This window comes from Leptosomus discolor, chromosome 1, assembly GCF_034619465.1.
Source record: "Leptosomus discolor isolate bLepDis1 chromosome 1, bLepDis1.hap2, whole genome shotgun sequence".
NCBI classification, from domain to species: Eukaryota; Metazoa; Chordata; class Aves; order Leptosomiformes; family Leptosomidae; genus Leptosomus; species Leptosomus discolor.
In genome coordinates, this window is record NC_141391.1 from 159,799,982 (window position 1) to 159,818,915 (window position 18,934).

An 18,934-nucleotide genomic window follows, 5' to 3' on the forward strand; every position below is an offset into this window, starting at 1 on the left:
GGCTGAAGGGACCTAAAGGGCTGCTTAATAGTTTTACATGGTACTAGTATGCATTTTTAGAAGCATACTAGCGGACTGGAAACTATCTGCTGGTAACTTGCGCTTATTTAAGAGTGGATCAAAGAAAGCTGAGAAGCTGGCAAATGGGACCAAAAATGCTTGCTAAGAAAAATCTTCTTGTGTGTTCTCCATACTACTGCTACACTTCATGTGAGTTTCCTTTTGGATGTCTTCATGAGCATCCTACCACCCTGCTGAGCACTCTGACCGCTCACCCTGGGGACCACAAGCACAGAAACGGCTAATGATGATAAACTTAGTAACTCTTACGGGACAGGTTCTCCATTGCTGCAGGAATTTCCCATCAACATACACTATGTCACACCACAGCCAAGTACTGGTGTTGATGCCTCTACCCAGTTGCGTGGGGGATGATGTCAAAGCCAGTTGTCAGCGCAGACGCTCTTTGCTGCCGTGCTTCAAAATCTGTTGTGTGTGTAAAAGCTGGTAAGTGTCAAGGGCCTAGCTGGTGGTTCAGATCTGATCAGATTTGAAACGTGTCAGGACGCTGCATGTATACAGATGTCAGAGGTGCCTGGAGTGAACTGAAGAAAGCTGAATGGAGCTGATGACTATACAGAAAAGCTGATTTTTTAATCAAGAAAGACAGCACACGTCAATGCAGCTAAAGAACATCAAGGAACTATGGAACCATCTGGACGACCTGAGGTAGGAAAACCAAAAAACAGGTCTAGTAAAAAAACAGGCTGCTTTTCAAATGTAATGTGATTATATAATTATTATAATTAACAGCAGGTTTCAAAAAGCAACAAGACTCTTAACCATTAACATATAACACTACATCCAAAGACCATACTCTTTTTTTTGCTGTCAGCCCACAAATTCACCTTCAGTTCTGACTGTAGCTGTCTGATTTGGTCTACTGCACCATCAGCTACGGCAGAAGTTGTACAAGCCCAGACATCCTTGCATAGCCTGTCACGGGCATCAGTGACATAATGAAGACAATGGGCTGCACAGGTAAAGCTATGGCCATTATGTTAGAAACTTAATTGTGGGCAACAGGGAATTGATTAGAGAAAAAAAAAAAATCAGTTGGAAAGAGACTGCAGGGAAATTAGGAGGAAAAAAAAAGTCTAACTTAGAATTCACTTTATCTGCAGACGGAGCAAGTGTTATCTCAACATTAAAAAGAGAAAGTGAATCTAGAAACTAAAAATTTCATTATTACAACATCCCTTTTCCAAGACTGAATAGCACCATAACACTGTGTTTATTTCCTCTTCTGTTTTCCCTCCTAGTTTCTAAGCTATTCCAAAGCTCTCTTGGCTTACAGAGCAAACTGCAGCTAGGACATATAAAACTCCAGCGTCATTATCTGCGTGGATGCCGCAGGAACAGTGCTAGCCTTCAGGCTGTCCCACAGATCCTTCTCAGTCTTGATCAAGGCCTCCTGAGAACTAAGAAAAATATGCTCCTTAATCTTCATTTAGCAATTTAAGTACTGAAAGATCAGAACTTAAAATTCCAGATCTATTTAACACTTGGTTAGTCGTCATTAAGCAACTTGGCACTATCTACATTTCTGTAAATACCATCCTAGTTAATCAGCAACCGTTACCACTCACTGATTATGCTCAGCCAGCCTCCTGGAATCCTTCCATACACTTGTGACCTAGTGAAACAGGCTAACTGCGCCAATAGTTCCCATTTATTCACCAGGTTCTGACACAAAGCACTCAAACGATGACACACCCGAAGACTCGGAGCCTGGCAATGGGATCTGAGATAGAAGGTAACAAGAGGATTTTATATGGTGGTGGAACATAGAAGAAGGCTTTAATGTCAGTTATCTGCACGGAAATGCACTGAAAACAAAAATCCCAGCAAACCTTCTTAGGTTACCAGGTGCATTGTCCTCTCTGGTGAGATTATGTATTTCAAATTGGATGTTCAAACCACTAAATGATAAGCTTCAACACAACATTATTTTGATAGGTACCTTTATCCATTTTTCCCCTGAAGCATCTTCTCTCTCCAAAGAAGTATCTGGCCAAATGCTTCCTTAACTACAATCTCTTCCACTTTTTACCCAAAGACACATCACATAATTTCTCACTCTGTTTCAGCCCTTATGAAATCAGAGAATACAGGATATCTTGTATACCTATATACCTACTTTCCAGGCTGAAGGTGTAAAAAGTAAGAATAAATTTAGCTTAAATTTAAGCCTAAAGAAGTTTAATTTTGCAAAGCACTGAATAGATATACTTAATTAAGCCCGTGAGCACTTCACAATTTAGGTAAATAAGTAGAAGTGGTATTTTTTAGGCAGGGGGCTTTCCTGCTTAAAAACTAGACTCCTTGTTTAGGCAACGAGATAGTTCTCACTGAAATCAACAGCAGTTAAACATACAGCAAATCTGCACAGTAAAGCCACCTATATATGCCACTTTAATGCCACTGCAACAGGTTTTTTTCAGGCACATATTATTGAAAAGTTTAAATATGCCCCAGTCATACTGCAAACAAGCACCACATGTGTAACTTATGCCTCGATTAGAGATGTCTGGAAACTTTATTTTTAAAATGTGTTTTATCAGAAATGAATAGTTTAATAAAAGAACCAATTTCCTCAGAGGATCAAATACCTTACAAAAATGTCATCGGGGAGGTTTAAGAGTGATATTTCTGAACTAGTAAGTAAGAAGAGACTCACATTGGAGTAGCCAGCAACCCAGAGGTCCAGGCACTTCTTTTGGATGTGGGATTCAAATCCGTGCCCTGCCTGATTTGGTGCCCATGGTCCTAGGGATTACTTTACTCTCCAGCTTACTGCCCCTGCTGTATGGCAGTAACCTGACAGACTATCCCTGTCTTGTGCTTTTCAAAGTTCTCAATTTTTCCTCAAAAGGATTTGCAGCTCTCCTTTCAACTCCTGTATGAGTGTTTAGTGAGAGGCCTCCTGCCTGCAAAAACACTCTTAATGACACCTCTATAATACCACAGTGCTCCCTTTTCAGCAGGGCTGAAGCACCTTACTGACTCTGATGTTCATTCAAGGGAGGGGTGTGTTTAACCCCCTTGAGCCCTTACTCCTCTCAGTGTAGCTCTTCCTTGGTCGGCATTAAAAGGTGGAAGGTGGTGGAATGCCATAACTGCTGCAGATCAGTGCCGGGGTGCTTGGACAGCACGGGGTGGCTCAGGGACTGGGATAGAAAGAAGTGCAATAGGTCATGGTCAAGCCAGATCTGAAATGATTTATCTGGGTTATGGACAAGAAGCTGTTTAAACTTTTGCAAGCAGTCTCACAAAGTCATCCTGGCATGGAGAATGTTCCCAGGGAGGACACAGTGAATCACGTAACATAATTTCAGAATGGGGAATTTGTGAAGTTAATTATTTATCTACCTGACAATTTAGTGTCATCTGTGTTCAAAACCAGTTTGAAAAGACATCAACAGATTTTAAAGCGTTTTCCTATTTGGGGTGTGTGTGTGGGTAAATTCTAATTGATACACTCCCATTGAAGAGTCCAGCATCTGATTTTTGTGATTGTGAATTACCAGATTCTCTGTGTGTAAATAGCAACTGTATCCTTGACAACCAGACTTCTCTTCATGACTGACTCATTCAATGAGGTCATGATTCATTGTCAGAGACATCACAATTCATTACCTTCTTTCACAGGATTTTTCTTGTCATTTGGTTTGTGCCAAATCATAGTAATTGACATTTCCTTACAGATGGGAACAAACTATTAGCCAAAACAGAAAGCAAGCACAGGGCCTAACCCAGCAAAAGTAACACCTAAATGAACCTCAGTTCCATGCAGATCCGCACAGGATTTGAAGCCCAGCAAGGCATGGTTCTACAGCACACGTGCTTGCCCATTGTCAAATGTGGGCTACTGTGGACCATGTGAGGAACTGAGATAAGCAAGATAAGACAGTGGACGCCTACACAGAATGACTATTAGCACTTCCCTATCTTTTGGCCAGTCTTCAATAACAACTCCTGAGTGTTTCTCCCAAGGTGTAACAAACGCCATGCAAAAACAAACACCTCTGGCCTTTAGAGACTGCTGTTGGCTCACTTGGCAAAAAGGATTAAAGGGCATCTGCTTCCTTGTAGCCTATTCTTTGTTTTCTATTAAATAAAATTGTTTATTTCAAGACATTCTTGACTGATGCAAAGCATCCTTAATACAGGTGCCCTTGGGGTGGAGAAAGGAAGATTTCTGTAAGCTAATTGTTTACATAAGTTTTGGTTCCATATGCCACAGACAGCATAATAAAGCCCACAGAGTTTAGTCTAGGTGTGTGCAGTGTGGCCTCTAGCATTATATAATATGACACAGGAGGCAAGTAAGTGTTTAGATTAATAAAAAAAATAAAGCAGTCTTATTTTGATGTTGCTTTAGATGGATATAAAATTAGTGGCCACTAACAATGCGAAACTTGGTTATAAATATTTCTATACTTCTTACACCTTTTCAGAAAGATGCCCATATGCAAATCTTTCCAAATTTGTGTATGCTGCTCAGCTTGAGCAAGGAAGTAGAGTTCAGCAATAGTCAAACATCTGACCTTCTCTAAAATAAGACAGTACCAAAAAAAAAAAAAAAATCAATAAAATGGATAGAGATGCAACTCAATGAGAGCTATAAAAAGAAAAAAGTGATTAGAATCCTCTTCAGGCAATATGAAATATTCAAGCACTCCACAGGCCTGCAAACAGCATGCTGGTCATACTGTATCTGCACGAACATGAACAAAGCAGCACAGAAGTGTGTGTACATACACATTCAAACACCCACACCCACACCTGAACAGCAGCCAGCCCTGGAGGGTCTAAGTTTAAGTTTATTTGACACAATGTTGTGTGCAAGAGATGACAAATCCTCAAGTCCTGTGGACTTTAAGGCCAGATGGAATTAAATTACTGCTTTTTCAGTCTGACATGAGGAATGCAGTCTGATTTGACTAAGCAATACTTGACTCGGCCAGCTTTACCTTGCAATTTAAATCTCTCCCTGCATTTCCTTCTTTCCTATGCTATCTTTCCTAATCCTCCAGTATAAACTTCACAATCTGTCTTTCTTTCCCTCTTACCCTGAAGGCTTCTTTTACCTTGCTTCTTATTCCAGTCTTACCATGAAATACAGGATGTGCCAAATATGTTGTGTCATACCATTTATATTAAATGCCATGGAACTGACTAACTTTAGTGATGTTAAGAGAATATTTTCTAACTTGGGCTAACGACATTTGTTGCTTTTTTGAGAGGACCACATACCAAACCAGCTGGTTACTCTTCAGAACTAGAATCTGCTAATTTTCATAATGCAAATTCACAACTTTAATTGGTTTATGCTTTTTTTTTTTTTCTTTTAATTGTATGAAGAATTTTAAACAGTGCTGCCTGAGGGCCAGTTGTTTAACTGCTGAATATGGGAAGAATTTTATTGAAACCAGCGGACTTATGGGCACTAGATAAGGCTCTGGACTCTCTTTCAAAGCAAAGAATTTCAGCCCTGATTCAATATTTAGGGGATAATTTTAGCAGTGTGAATAAGTCTAGTTCAACTGAAGAAATTGCTTCTGTGTCTGCACCCCTTGTTGAATTAAATACCTCAGACCAGAAAGTCAGGGGAGGATATTATGCATCTTAGACTTCATTGCCTACACTGTAATGGAACTGACAGTGTGATACAATATATGGTAATAAACAACCAAGCCTAAATTATACTTGTAAACATAAATTTTTAATTGACAATGAAGAAAGGATTCAATTTATTTTTAAGATACTTATATTAAATGCTTACTTGTAGGTGTTACATATAAGCCAGATGTCCCACACCTGAAGCAGGTTAGTCAATATAGTCATTGGAGTCTAAAGAGTGATCTGCCTGATTAGTTGTCATATGCCTACAATGAGGTGTGCTTAACAAGTCTCCAAAACCACATATGGAGATCACAGTTCAGCTGCCTAAATACAGATGTATAGCAACACTGAAAGTGGCTTATGGTTATCCTGCCTGCCCATCAGTGTCTTGCCAAAAGGGTATTGTCTCCTGTACGTCTGAGTTGTATCTGCTAGTCCCATACGGACATCTGAGAGTACCTGTGGTGACTCAAACTGTGTTTAGGCAATTGAACCAAGCCCTAGATCCTCAGTTATTGGCTTCAATATCTTTTTCTCATGTAAATGTATGTGTTTTAACCTTGTGCTGAATCCAATCTGACTGTCTCCGTGGATTATATGAATTAACCTCAGCCTCTAATTCACAGAAAAATACTGTGGTATCTTCCAGGTAGGAGGTGTATTTTTCTAAAATTAATCTTTTATAAAACATTTTCCCTGCTACTACATCTCTCCTTTTGTTTCAGGCCTCGCAATTGCTGTCATACATGATTCTTAACATGAGCACGGCACTAAAATCTCTATCAGCACTTTGTTACAAGGCATAAAACCACGTGTTGATCCTGCCCTGCAAACATCTATCACAAAACATTCAGTGATCAGTGTACTGACCAGTATACTGATCTAACTTTAAAAGCTGTCTTCTATGGACACACCTGAATAGTTGGTTGTGAATACTTTATGTATGAAATTCAAGCAATACTGGCCAGCTTTGACAGGTCAGTTAATCCATATAGTAGATCTTCTGTCTTTTGAGAAGTGCAGCTTTTGAAATCGTGTGTCGAGGGTGATTGATTTTCTATATTCATCCAGTATCTGGTATTCATATTGAACACTCCTGCTGTTACTCTACAAATCGTTACAAGGGAAAATCTGGTTAGATTTAGGAACTATTTTGCACCATGAGGGTGGTCATACTCTGGAATAGGGGACTAGGGAGGTTGTGGAATCTCAGTCTTTGGAGACTTGACACCTTGACACTCAACTGCACAAGGTGCTGAGCAACCTGATCTAAGTTGGTCCTGCTTTGAGTGGGGTTTGGATGGTCTCCAGAGGTCCATTCCAACCTTTGCTATGGTTTTGTGTTCTTCTTTTATTTTCTTTTTTTTTTTTTTCCTAAATCTCATTTACTGAAAAATTCTCAAAGCATAAATTAAGTATATGAACCTTAACTGAATTTTAAAATGAATTGCCAAAAGCTACCTGATATTTACTGGTGCCACTAGTCTGCTCTGATGGAATCTACTGCTGTTTAGCCAGACAGTCTTATTCTATATCTGGTAGAAGCTCAATCAGATTCAATTCTGAACTCTCTGCATGTTACATTTGAGTCTGGCCTTTCAAAATGACCACAGTACAACTGATGTTAATTTAGCCACATATGTCTAAATCCGTCATGCTTTTATATTCTACTTGACTATAATGAAAAATATGCTATTAAATTGATACTATAGCTTCATTTTATTAAATTAATAGCTTTCCACTCAGCCTTCTTTTCCAGGACAAATCCTGGAAAAATAAGCATCAGTGTGGCTGGGTTAAGTGAATCCAAAGGCTAAATATGAAGTGTGCAAGGTCTTTAAATTTTGAGTAATATATTTCTAGCTAGGGTCCACCTAACCCTCTTTGTGAATTTTGCTCTATTAAATGATGTTGACTAAAGAGTTTCAAACTTGCCCAGTACAAAAAAAAAAGGTTTCATATTCTTTGGCTATGAAGAGCTAAGAACTGGGACAGCAACAGGAACTCAGCAGTAAGATGCAGTGCCAGAGGTGACAGGTACAGAATGTAAGAAGGTGAAGCACTTTTCTCTAACACCTTGCCAAACCCCAAAGCAGCATCCATCTTCGACTTTTCTAGCAGTCAAAATGCACAAAGCCAAAGTCCTATTTGCCTCCTCTGCTTGCGTGTCCTCAGAAACTGTATGCGTTAAGTTTTCCCCCCTACTTAAGGAACTTCATCTTTCTGTCAGAGTGGAGTCCTTTGTCAGTGTTCTCTGTCCCAAAGGATAACACCCATCCAACCTCCTGTGAAACATACCTTCAGGTCAGACACATCTCTGTAGCACTGCTCTGAACGTGTGTGATCAGACAGCTGCACATTCCAGAAACATGGGAGCTGGTAGACAAGGAAGGGATTTTGTTTGATGACTGCATTGAAGATATCCTAGCAGACAAAACCAGAGAAACAGTTGGGTATGTTGTTTCTACAGTGAGGTGATCTCAGCCCCTCCCTGAGTTGACTGTCTTTCTCCCCCTCACACATAGAAATGCAAACGGTTATGTGAGCTGAACTCTGCAAACTTTGCTTCGTAATTCTATTTCCATAGAGGGTGCTATCAATCTAAGGGGTGATGTGTAGACCTGAACAAGAGGAACAGGCTTTCTTGACACACACAGCTAATGGAGTCCAGCAAAGTTTTCAAAACATGTATCTTGTACTGCTGGCACGAGATGTGGTTCCTCTTCTAGTCATCAGGGAGAGTAATGCGCAGGAAATGACAAACTGTCTGCTGTTAGTAAATACTGCATCACTTTTCAATAAAGGGGATGAAAGTGATCCTGGCAGTTGCACTGCTTCAAGGTGAATTACTCTGTGGGATTTTAGCTAGCACTTTATTGTTGCAACAAGGTGCCTAGGTATTTCATGGAAAGTGCATGTAGGCCAGATCTGCAGAACAGCCTACATCCTGAGGGACACAATGTGTTCTGCCTCTATGTAGCCATCCAGTTGGAGAAGTAAGTTACAAGGACAGTCTTGTGGTTAAGATATTAGGGTAAGACATAAGCAACCTTGGTCCTCTCTGCAAAATTCTGCCCCATGCAGGTATTACATAACAACTCAGGACCTCACTGAAAACACAGTGAGGTCGCACGAATGGTTTCAATGAACTTCAGTAGCTTTTGGATCAACCTGCAAGGATACTGTACGCATGTGCACAGTATGCAGCATGCTTCCTTAGTGGTGACTGGTCATAAGCCAGATGTAGCCCATAAGCAGTAGAAATATCTAAATATGATGCTGAATAGAGTTAGTACACGCAAGCTGTTGAGCAAGACTTATTGGTTCAGGCCCAGTACAACATTAACAGGGTTTCTGGACTTAAAACTGAGTGTTGGCAGGAAGCACAAAAAGAGTAAATATGCATTTCTGTGTATAGGCACACTATTTCTTGTCTTGGCCTCAGTTTCCCATTTGTGGCAGGGAGACAGCAGTGCTTTTGTCTTCACAAAGGTGTTGTGGCAAGGAGTACATTAAAAGACTGCTGGGATGTATTTGCCAGAAACAGGAAAGAAATATCTGGAGACTCTTAAAACTAAAGTCTGCTTAGACAACAACCAGCAGGAAAAGACACAGTATTTTTGGATTTCTAGTATCTGGAGAGTTTTATGTTAAAGAAAGGAGGACAAAAAATTAAAGTTTGAAAACCCTATTTGTGTGTCTTATGAATCATCTGTGCAGAAGAGGTAAAAATGTCAGTGTAGTAAGAGAAAACTCATGAGCAAATCTCCATTCCTCTCTTCCATGTTTTCCCCAAAATGATTCAACAAATGGTGACTACAGGCACAATATCTTTCCTTGGCCTTTTCCCATATCATATTCCCTTTCCCTTTCCAGCCTTCCTCAGTCCATGGAGTAGTGGTTGTACCACTCTACAATGTCGACAATGTCCTACTCACCTGGTCAGCCAGTGAAGTGGATAGCATGCTCATTAACTCCCGCTCTGCTGTGAGTCTCCACATCTGCTCCCATTTCATCTTCCGTAACTTGTCGAGAAGCAGCAAGATAACCCCTGAAGGTAAACACAGTGCAGAGAACAAAAGAAGCCATGACGTCACATGCCAGTCAGAGCCTATGCTGTCTATATGCTAACTCAGCAGTTAAAGCAAGGACATGATCTATCAGTGGAAACTACAGTCCTTACCCTGTACTAACACAGGAGGTTGACTAAAAAAGCTGCAGGTTTCAAGGTATGACTAAGAGAAAGTTTTCCTGAACCCCTGAGGCTGCAGAGAAGAAATGGAGAGATGGCACACAGTCCAATGCTAGGCTATACAGGCTTGCAAGAAGGCTAAGGTAACCAAAGAGGAGTGAAACTGGGAAGAAGACAAGCAAGAGAAAGATGTATCTCTAGTAGTCTGCTTAACTGATAAAAGCTTGATTTGACTATGACATGATTAGCATTGGGATTATTCCTTACAAAATGAACTAATACAACTGATTCACATGATGGAAGTTAACTCCATCCAAAGGTCGTTATCATTCCAAAAAGAATTAGACAGTATCTTACAAGAAAGAAGGAAGGAACCTCTTAACACTCAGAAAGTGACCCTCCCTGCTCCTTATTTTGAAAAGCTACAGGCTCCAAGAGGATGTTCTGTGAAATCACTGTCTACTAGGGAAAGGGTAGAGACAATCCTGATTTATCTAGTATGACTCAAATTCTGCCATCTTCACACTGAACAGAGATCTGTTTCTTCCAAAATACCACTGGTTAAATTAATTTCTATCTGATCTGAAATCAAGATTATGCTGAGACAAAGAGAATTTTGCCACTCCTATAAAACATTTTACTCAATGTGTGTGGGGTGAAACCGGCTGTTAATACTGACTGCATAGGATGCAATACATACACTGCATAAGACGAAATTGCAGCCTTTAGTCTACCTAATAATAAGCTGATCACCTGACACATCTGTTTGCGATCTGTGAATCTTTTCTGAGTAACAGATTATCAATGCCGTTTACAACCTAGTGTTTGATAGTGCCCACCATTAAGGCAGCAAGTGTTTATACAGCAGGATCCCCAGATCAGCAAGTTACACTTGAAGTGGGAAAAGAGGTATCTCAACATGCATTGTTATTTCTCAGTTGCTTTTCATCCGGACAAAATCTCTAGTGTAGAAGAAGGGAAAAGAGCAGAAACAATGAAACTGGCTTGAAGCATCAGCAAAATCTTTCCTACAGTGTCTCAGAAAATTTTACTTGAAAAATTAATTTAGAAAAGACTTAGATAAGAGCACTGTCATGGGGAATGAATGCAAACTGAAGGACCATAAAGGCAGAGTACCTATAAACAGCAGCCTAGCAGGTTGACAAGAAGTACCTAGTAAGAGCAATGTTAGGTTCTCTGTTGTTTCACATCTTCATTAGTGGAAGGGAGAAGTTAACAGAACAGTAATGACATCTATAAGTGACATTAAACAAGAGGTCTTACAAAAAATATCATGGCAACTGTAGAGAAACATAACAACTACACAGAAGAATATGAAATTGCAAAAAGCAGGCACTGGGAAAAGCTGCCTGAGGGAGTCTTAAAATGATAAAACTAATAGCAATGAGGCTAAGAAAGGAAATGTAGACTGAATACTTAAGAAAAATTCTCCTCAAACTGTTACTGTGAAATAATTTAAAAAATGGCAGATAAAATGCTTTATTTCATGAGTCTTCAAAAATCAGACTACACAAAGATTAGAAAATATACCTGGAACAATCCTGCACCGGTTGGGAGAGAACAAAGGTGGTTCCAGTTCATTCCTATCTTCAGATTCTCTAACATGGCAAATTTCTTTCTAGGAAAACTTGGCACCACCATGAATAAAAAGAAAACCTCTTCTGGCAGTGATTTTTGTAGCCTATTTTAATTCTGTTTTCCATTTCAGTCCATCTGGTTCCCAAGAATGCTGGAACCTGTACTGGAGGGATCCCCTTTCATCTTCAGTCAACCTTTCTGCTTCCAGCTGTTGGATTGGAAATGGACGTATCATCACAACATACTATAACATATTTCTGCCAGCGTGTTTGTTTTCTCTCCAGCATAATCGAAACCTATTTGGAGTGTGTACTGTGTGTGCATTAGCTTCTAAGAGAGCCATTGTGCACTGTCTGAAATTCTAGATCAATGTCAAGCAGGTTCCCCGTGCTACAGCAATAAACTGGGTGGGATAAGCTCCTCTCTGTCAGTGGATTTTTTCCAGCTGGCAATAACTGTCAGCTTTGATTCAATAGTGAAATACAACCGAGAAGATTCTTTATCAAGAAAAATAAAGAATAATTCTAAGATTCAGTTAACTGTAATGTAATAGTTTTTATAATTTATTGACAATAAAACAATTTTTCTTAATTTCTTTAAGCCTCTAGTCTGAGGAGGAAAATGGGAAATGTTTTAATATGTGCAGCATCCTCCAATTTTTTTGTCTTCCACTCTTATGCTAACAGCAGATTATGGCATCACAGCTAAAGAGATTATGCTTTCCTGAGGGGCTATCACGGTAGCAGCTGAGACCAAAAGAGGCAGATGGGGTGGAAAAACTGAAATATATGTGAGAAAGGATGTATTCAATTATGATGTAATCATGCTATTGAAAATATTCACAAGCTTTTAACGTTCCATTGTCAAGACTATTTTCTGTTTTAATTCACCTGCAGGCTTGGGTTTAACACCTTTGTACAGCCTCTGTTCAGGGCCTCTCGCACTATGGAATTCTAATTTACTGCTACTGTAAAAATAACTACTGGAGAATATTTACAGCAAGTTTAAATATTTATTCATTAGTATTAGTGAGAGTAAGAGATTTCTATTAAGAGAATTTAATACTATTCATCTAATTAGTGTTATTTAGTGCAAAACCAAAGCAAAAGCATGTGTGTTTGGAACTTTCAGGTAGTTCATGCAGAGGAAGAATTACCTTTTCTTCAGAAGACACTTCAGTTTTACTTCTATATTGTTCTGTTACCAGAAACAAACATAACAAACGAACTAACTCCAATCTGTGCAATTAGTTTCCAAGCAAAATGTCTGAAATAAGGAAAGGGAAATATTTGCCTCAGGAGCCCCTTCCCTCAGAGTTAAATTGACTGAAATCTCAGACTAAATTCAAGATGACACACAGCTGAACATAAGGGGAAAAGGGACTTACTCTCAGCTGCTTTGCTGGGGGAGGAAGAGACTGGAGGAAAAAAAAAAAATAAAAATCAAAGGAATACTTTATGAACATCTGGCCCCAGGCAGTGGGACTTCTCATCTTTTGATGAGTGCAGCATTTTCCTGCCCTAACCTACCTGAGAAAAACAAAGGGAAAGCTTGGCAGCAAATAAACAAAAAGAGACAAGTGGCAACCCAAATGTCTCATGAGTATTAAACAAATTATGATCAGCCACAGAACACCCTATTTTCCTTATCCTGAGGAAATAGTTCAGGCATATACAGAGATGCAAGTATTTCAAAGAGCTCTTGGAAAAATAATGCTTTATTACTAAACCTGTGGAACACATTCTAATCTAGTTTTTACTTGAATGGCATTTTCTCCCCCTGCTTGATGTGACTATGCTTGAAATACCAAAATCTGACAAGATTCTGAATTGCTCAAACAAACAAACAAGAAAGCAAACAAGCAAACAAAGGAGTTTCTCAAAAAAGTAATTTCAGGACACACATACACAAAACAAAAAAGACATTTGGTGAATAGATTGGAGAAAACAGGGCAAAAAATCTGAATTAACATATTTGGACTGAAATGTTTCAGTTGGGAAATACTGCAATTTTTTTTTCAGCACATATTAAAACCCAACTTATTCTAAAATAGTATTTTTCTCTTCAAAATTGATGCAAATGAAAAATCGTATTGAAAATGGTTACAAGATCTGAAAAGGAAAACAAATGTTTCATTCTGGACCTAACAAAACCCTGGGGACCCCCTGAATTTTTTGTCCTTTTCTCATGTTTTGATTCAATCCTAATAAATTTTTTTTGTCTTTTCAATGTTTTCACTAAGCAATGGTTTCCATAGATGCTTCAAGACATCTTAGCAAAATAGTCTGGATTTTTTTTTGTTAATCTGCTCCAGAACAAAATATTTCATTTCTTTTTCACAATAGTAAATTGAAAGTTTGCAGAAACATCAGCAATTTCCCTTGGAATGCTACCAAGCATCCCCACCTCTTGCTTCAGGAACAGAGACTATGGCTTTTCCTGAAATTCAGAGAGGAATATATAGTAGAGCTGGAAGTAATAAACAACATTTTAAGACAGAATAGAATCACTTACAGAAGTTATAGTGAAACTGGACAAGCTTTCAAACTCAATCTTTCTATCACAATGGCCCTTTTAAGGTGGCTGAAAAAATAGCGCTGCGGGGGGAAAAATGTAGCTACCAAGAGATCATTTTCTGTAAGCACTACCTTGCCTATTTCTTTCAGGTGGCACAGGATGCTTTTGTGAGCTACTGAAGCAATGCCAAGTTATGTGAGCAACATCTCAGAGCCTATTCTTGTCAGGATTTTAAAAATTCTTATCAAAACTAAGCCTATAACAGTGAACCATCTAGATGGATAGCAAGTAGATACTGTTACAATATCTGAGAAAGACAGGCAAGACACTTCAAAATACATTATAAAGCAATAGAGAGTTTTTAAAAAATTGCTGGGATTTTACAATACCTAAAGCATACCGAAGACCAAACCACTGTGTCTTAGATGCTCTAAGAAATAATGCTGAATAGGGCTGGAGATTTGCTGCAATAAATAACTGACCCAGCAATTTAAGGCAGTACCATGTTTTGTGAAACAGATTTCGCACCAAAAACCTGAGTTCAATTTTAGGTGCTATGGAAGGGGCTTGTAGCTCTGCTGTCCCAGAAGAAGTACCATGATAGTGGCAACTGCTTAGCACTCTAGCAAATACTTAGGCATGTTCTTCTAATTCCAATTTATTGTACTTGAAATCAATGGAAGTGGTCACAGCGTGTAATGCTAGGAACGTGACTATGCCTTTGCTGGATTAGGGCCCAAATGACCAGTTTTACTACAGGCTGCATTTAGAATCCGCTGGGCCACACCTCCACAGCACTGACTGTGGCCTCTGCTCTCCACCCACAGTACCAGGAGCAAATAGAAAAAACGCAAGTATATGGCTGTTAGGGATTAAAAAAATGAATCGAAGCTGCAATTCCACAACAAGCAACTGCACACATTTTTAAAACTTCATTTTAAGCCTTTGTGTGGATGAAGATCACTGCATTTATTTCACTTGATCTATAGCCCATCTATCTAACTGCTGTTCATAATTTGACTAGCCATATCATTAGTATAATAAAACCATAGCTTATGTCTATAGCTCTTAAGACAGTATGACCAAAGGGCTGTCATTATAACATATTTTTGGAGTATCCTCATACATTATTTAACTATGAACTTACATGCCTTTTTCCCCAAGAAGCCTTTCACAATGTAAAAAAAAACCCAACAACCTAATAAAAACTTGCAGGGCTACACAATGTGTTAATTGAGAATAAACAATGACTCCACATTTGAACGTTTCTCTGAGAAAACTGAGCAGGGATGAGAAGCCGTTTTGAAATGGAAAGTGGGTGTCCCTCCAGGCATGGTGACAGAATGCAATAGCCCTTGTTTCGTCTGCACATGCATTGAAAGTGAAGCTGTGGTAGAGTGCATTTTGAAATGTAGTGCCGTCACTCTGTTGGGAGCCTGGTTCCTCTTGAAGCATTATAAACATTTTGTTTACACTTCCTGATGCCCATTTAATGAAACGGAACATTTTTATTTTCTTTGTTCTCCTCTTCTGAAGTACACTGTTTCTCCTTAGGCAGAATAAAGATGATGGATATACTGGAGCATGATTCTAACTTCTTATAGGGCTACTGACTGTAGCTCAAAATTTCCTACTATCTAATTGTTTCTTTATTGTTTAGATGCTATTTTTTCCTGAGCAATTTGAAAAAAAGATGCATATGCTTTGTATCTTCTCTTTAATGACTTCCATTTCTGGGGGAATTTCTCCAACTTTCTTAAAGCCTAAAGGCTGCTAAAGAAAAATTTCCTTGATTCAGGAGTCTAAAAGGTCTACAGGAGAGGAGCCATGAGCCATAAGACTTTTAAGAAGTCCATAGAGGAAAACCTCTGCTACTTAAAGACCATCCTGCTAAGTAATGCTCTCCTCTCCTGTCTTCCAGAGTCTTGTGAAGAGAAGTAACAATTCTGCAGGTTTCTTGAAGTCAGCAAAGAAAACCCATCTCAAGACAGAGGAATTTGCCTCCTCTTGCATAGATCCTAAGCGGTGCAAAGTCATATACTTTCCTGCCCAAATTGCTGATAGTCACCCTTGTGAGCATATAGGGTACAGAGATTACTTTTCAAAGGCAGTGGAAAGCAAATATTCCAGCGACTTCTCAGTTGGTAAACTAAGGAGATGGCTTCCAAGAGAGCGAAAAAAAAAACCCACAAGAGGCAAATCATTAAATGCTTTTGAAATACAAAAGATTGGGAAAGTTCTTGCTCAGAAGGTTTAAACCTCAGATAACACATTCAAACTTCAGATCAGCAAAAGCAGGAAGAAGGGAGGTTTCAGTTTCTATATGCTGTAGCACAGTGGCAATGACCAATCTAAATGGAGCTGAGGAGAGCTGTCTCAAAGATGTGTCTCTCATTGCTGCCATGCACAAGTATCACCCAACAGCATCTCTGTGCGTCTGGAAGTCATGATGGAGGTGCCAAAAGTTGACACTAACAAAAAGATGGTCAGGTACGCGCCTTATTATAAAGCACTTTGAAATGTGAGACTTAAGAAGAAAAGTGACATAGGGGAAATGTGGAATATTTCTACAAAGTTTTAAAGAACTTTTCCTCTCTTCAATACTAAAAATGCAGTAAGTTTTTACACAGCAGGTTTTCTGTGATTTCATTTGCCTGGGTGTTTAGGTGACTTCAGTCGAGAGGAAAACAAAGTCCTGGTTAAATACATATTTAAGTGATAAAGTCAGAAAGGAGAAATTCTAGCCCTAGCATAACAGAGGCCATATGACTTTTCAAAATCAATTTGTGCTTGAACTAGAGCATAACTTCTAGAAAAACATTTGGTCTTGATTTAAAAATTTACAATAATGGATAATCTATCACAACCTTTGATAAGTTATTCCAATGCATAATTACCCTGATGAAGGATACTTCCCTTATTTCTAATTTGAACATGTCTTTGAACTTGCAGTCATTTGATCTTGCTGAACCTTTGCTAAATTGGCAAGCCCTCTGTTAAGGAATGTTATTTTCTCCTGCAGATACTAATAAGCTATGATCAAACCATTCCTTAACTCGCTCCCAGATAAGCTCCTGGAGCCATTTTTGACAACTTTATGGGAAATTTTCCAATATTTTCTTTGAACTTTGTTAATTTGTAAGTACTCGTCTTTGACCTGTAGAGATTAGACCTGGACAAGTAGCTAAATCCACATTTTAAAATATATCCACTCCAAGAAGTGATCCCTAGCACCCAGATCAAGGACTACAGAGTGATTGTACACATGCTGTTCAGGGTCTTGCTCTGTATTGATCAGGCTGGCCACATTCATACTACATAGTACTTGTCTCTGAGGTCCTAGTTTGTGTTCCTTCAGTTTTTAGACATAACAATTATTTTGCTTGCATTTCTCAGTGTCTGATATTATGAGAGAGCCATGTTACAATTTTTAGATTGGAGAGTTTTTAGCATGGAACTGGGAGTCCATGTTGTGTGCACTGGAGAATGTCATCAGGGCATGTGGGAATATTAGAGTGAAGTCTTCTGACACAGTGTTGAAGGACTGGAAAGAGGTGACAAACAGAGTGTAGTCATATCCATACTATCTTCCAGAAATACTTCCTGGAGTGAATATCAACAAATTACAGTCAATACTTTTTTTTTCTTGACAAAAGACAGGTTGCTCCCTGAGAAAGACAATGTACCAACTAATTTCTGTGCCCTGTAGATGATCAGGGAGCCAAGAACAAAGAATGAAGCAGGGACCTAAGTTACCTGACAGTGTAGACATCCCGTATGTCAGGAGTAAAAAGTGTACACCAAATAGAAAAGAAATACATCTCCTGTAGTCATATTTGAAATGTCCCTGTTTATACATCAAATGATCACACAAAATATTTTCACAACCTGTATCAAACCTGGAGTTCACATTCATCCGATCATCCACCCTGGACTGGTTCTCATGCACCTCTTTATTTTTTCTGAGTGTGCAATTTTACATGTTAGTGCCTCAAAACACAGAAGTGCTACTGAGTGTCACAGCTCTACATCAAGCCAGAGTAACTGGGCTTGGGTCAGCTGTCCTGAAGAGGAATCACAGACTAATACAGACTGTACAGGGCTACTGTGCAGGAGGTCCAGTCATTAAAACTCCCTGTGCAGTCATGTTTGGAAGAAGGGATCACACAAAGCTTGTTTCCATGGATAAAAACTAGAGGAGGTTTGCTGGAATTCACTGAATATTTGCCCTGATGAAAGCAAGTATGTCTTCCAAAACTAATCTATCTTGGACTCTTCACCAAAGAATCACCCACCTTGAAGAGAAAAAAATCTGTTTCCTGATCCTCAGCTCCTGTAAATCAGCTTAAGGCTATTTAATGCAAGAGTCAGCCATTTATATCAGATCTGGACCTTATCCATGATGCTTATCTGTGTTTTTTTCTTCCTCAGAAAGCAGTGAAAAGTGAAAGATAGCAGGGACCATTGCTTTAAATTATGGGGGTTTTTTTTGTTTGTTTTGATCCTATCAAAACCATCATATTTAATAGGGGTTGAAATGTCAACAATTTTACAAGGTTTCCACTTTAGACTATATGAAGAGGAAAAATGCACCCTGCACAGATGATAATTATTTTGGCTGGCTTCTAATATTAACAGTAGTCCACAAGGCTAATTGTAGGGATGGGCACAATGAGTAAGAAGCCATAGCTTATCTTGGTCTGTCAATGTCCTAGCAACAGAGGAGGAAATGTGGCTCATGGGCTGAACAGCCTCTCAGGTATTTCTTTATAGTTGGATGACAAAGGAGTTTGGAATTTTGCATTCAGAAGCAATCAGACACCCCCCCACCCCCACCCCCACCCCCATTAATGGGAAGTTTATTGACTGATAGAGATTCAGGAGGAATAGAATGTTCTAAAAAATTGATTAGGGGAAGGAAAGCAGCAGCACAGAAAG

At 39.1% G+C, this 18,934-nt stretch overlaps 1 protein-coding gene across 3 annotated transcripts in view; it reads right to left on the reverse strand.

Annotated features, from left to right (window-relative positions):
* LARGE1 (LARGE xylosyl- and glucuronyltransferase 1) overlaps positions 1 to 18,934 on the reverse strand; it is a 207,523-nt gene that overhangs the window by 35,128 nt on the left and 153,461 nt on the right. For all 3 annotated transcript variants that reach the window (XM_086468604.1, XM_086468598.1, XM_086468590.1), the window contains exons 7-8: positions 9,627 to 9,739; positions 7,987 to 8,112 (exon numbers count right to left, since the gene is read on the reverse strand). In XM_086468604.1, coding sequence (XP_086324730.1) covers positions 7,987 to 8,112; positions 9,627 to 9,739 — 239 coding nt within the window. The remainder of the gene's footprint in view (positions 1 to 7,986; positions 8,113 to 9,626; positions 9,740 to 18,934) is intronic.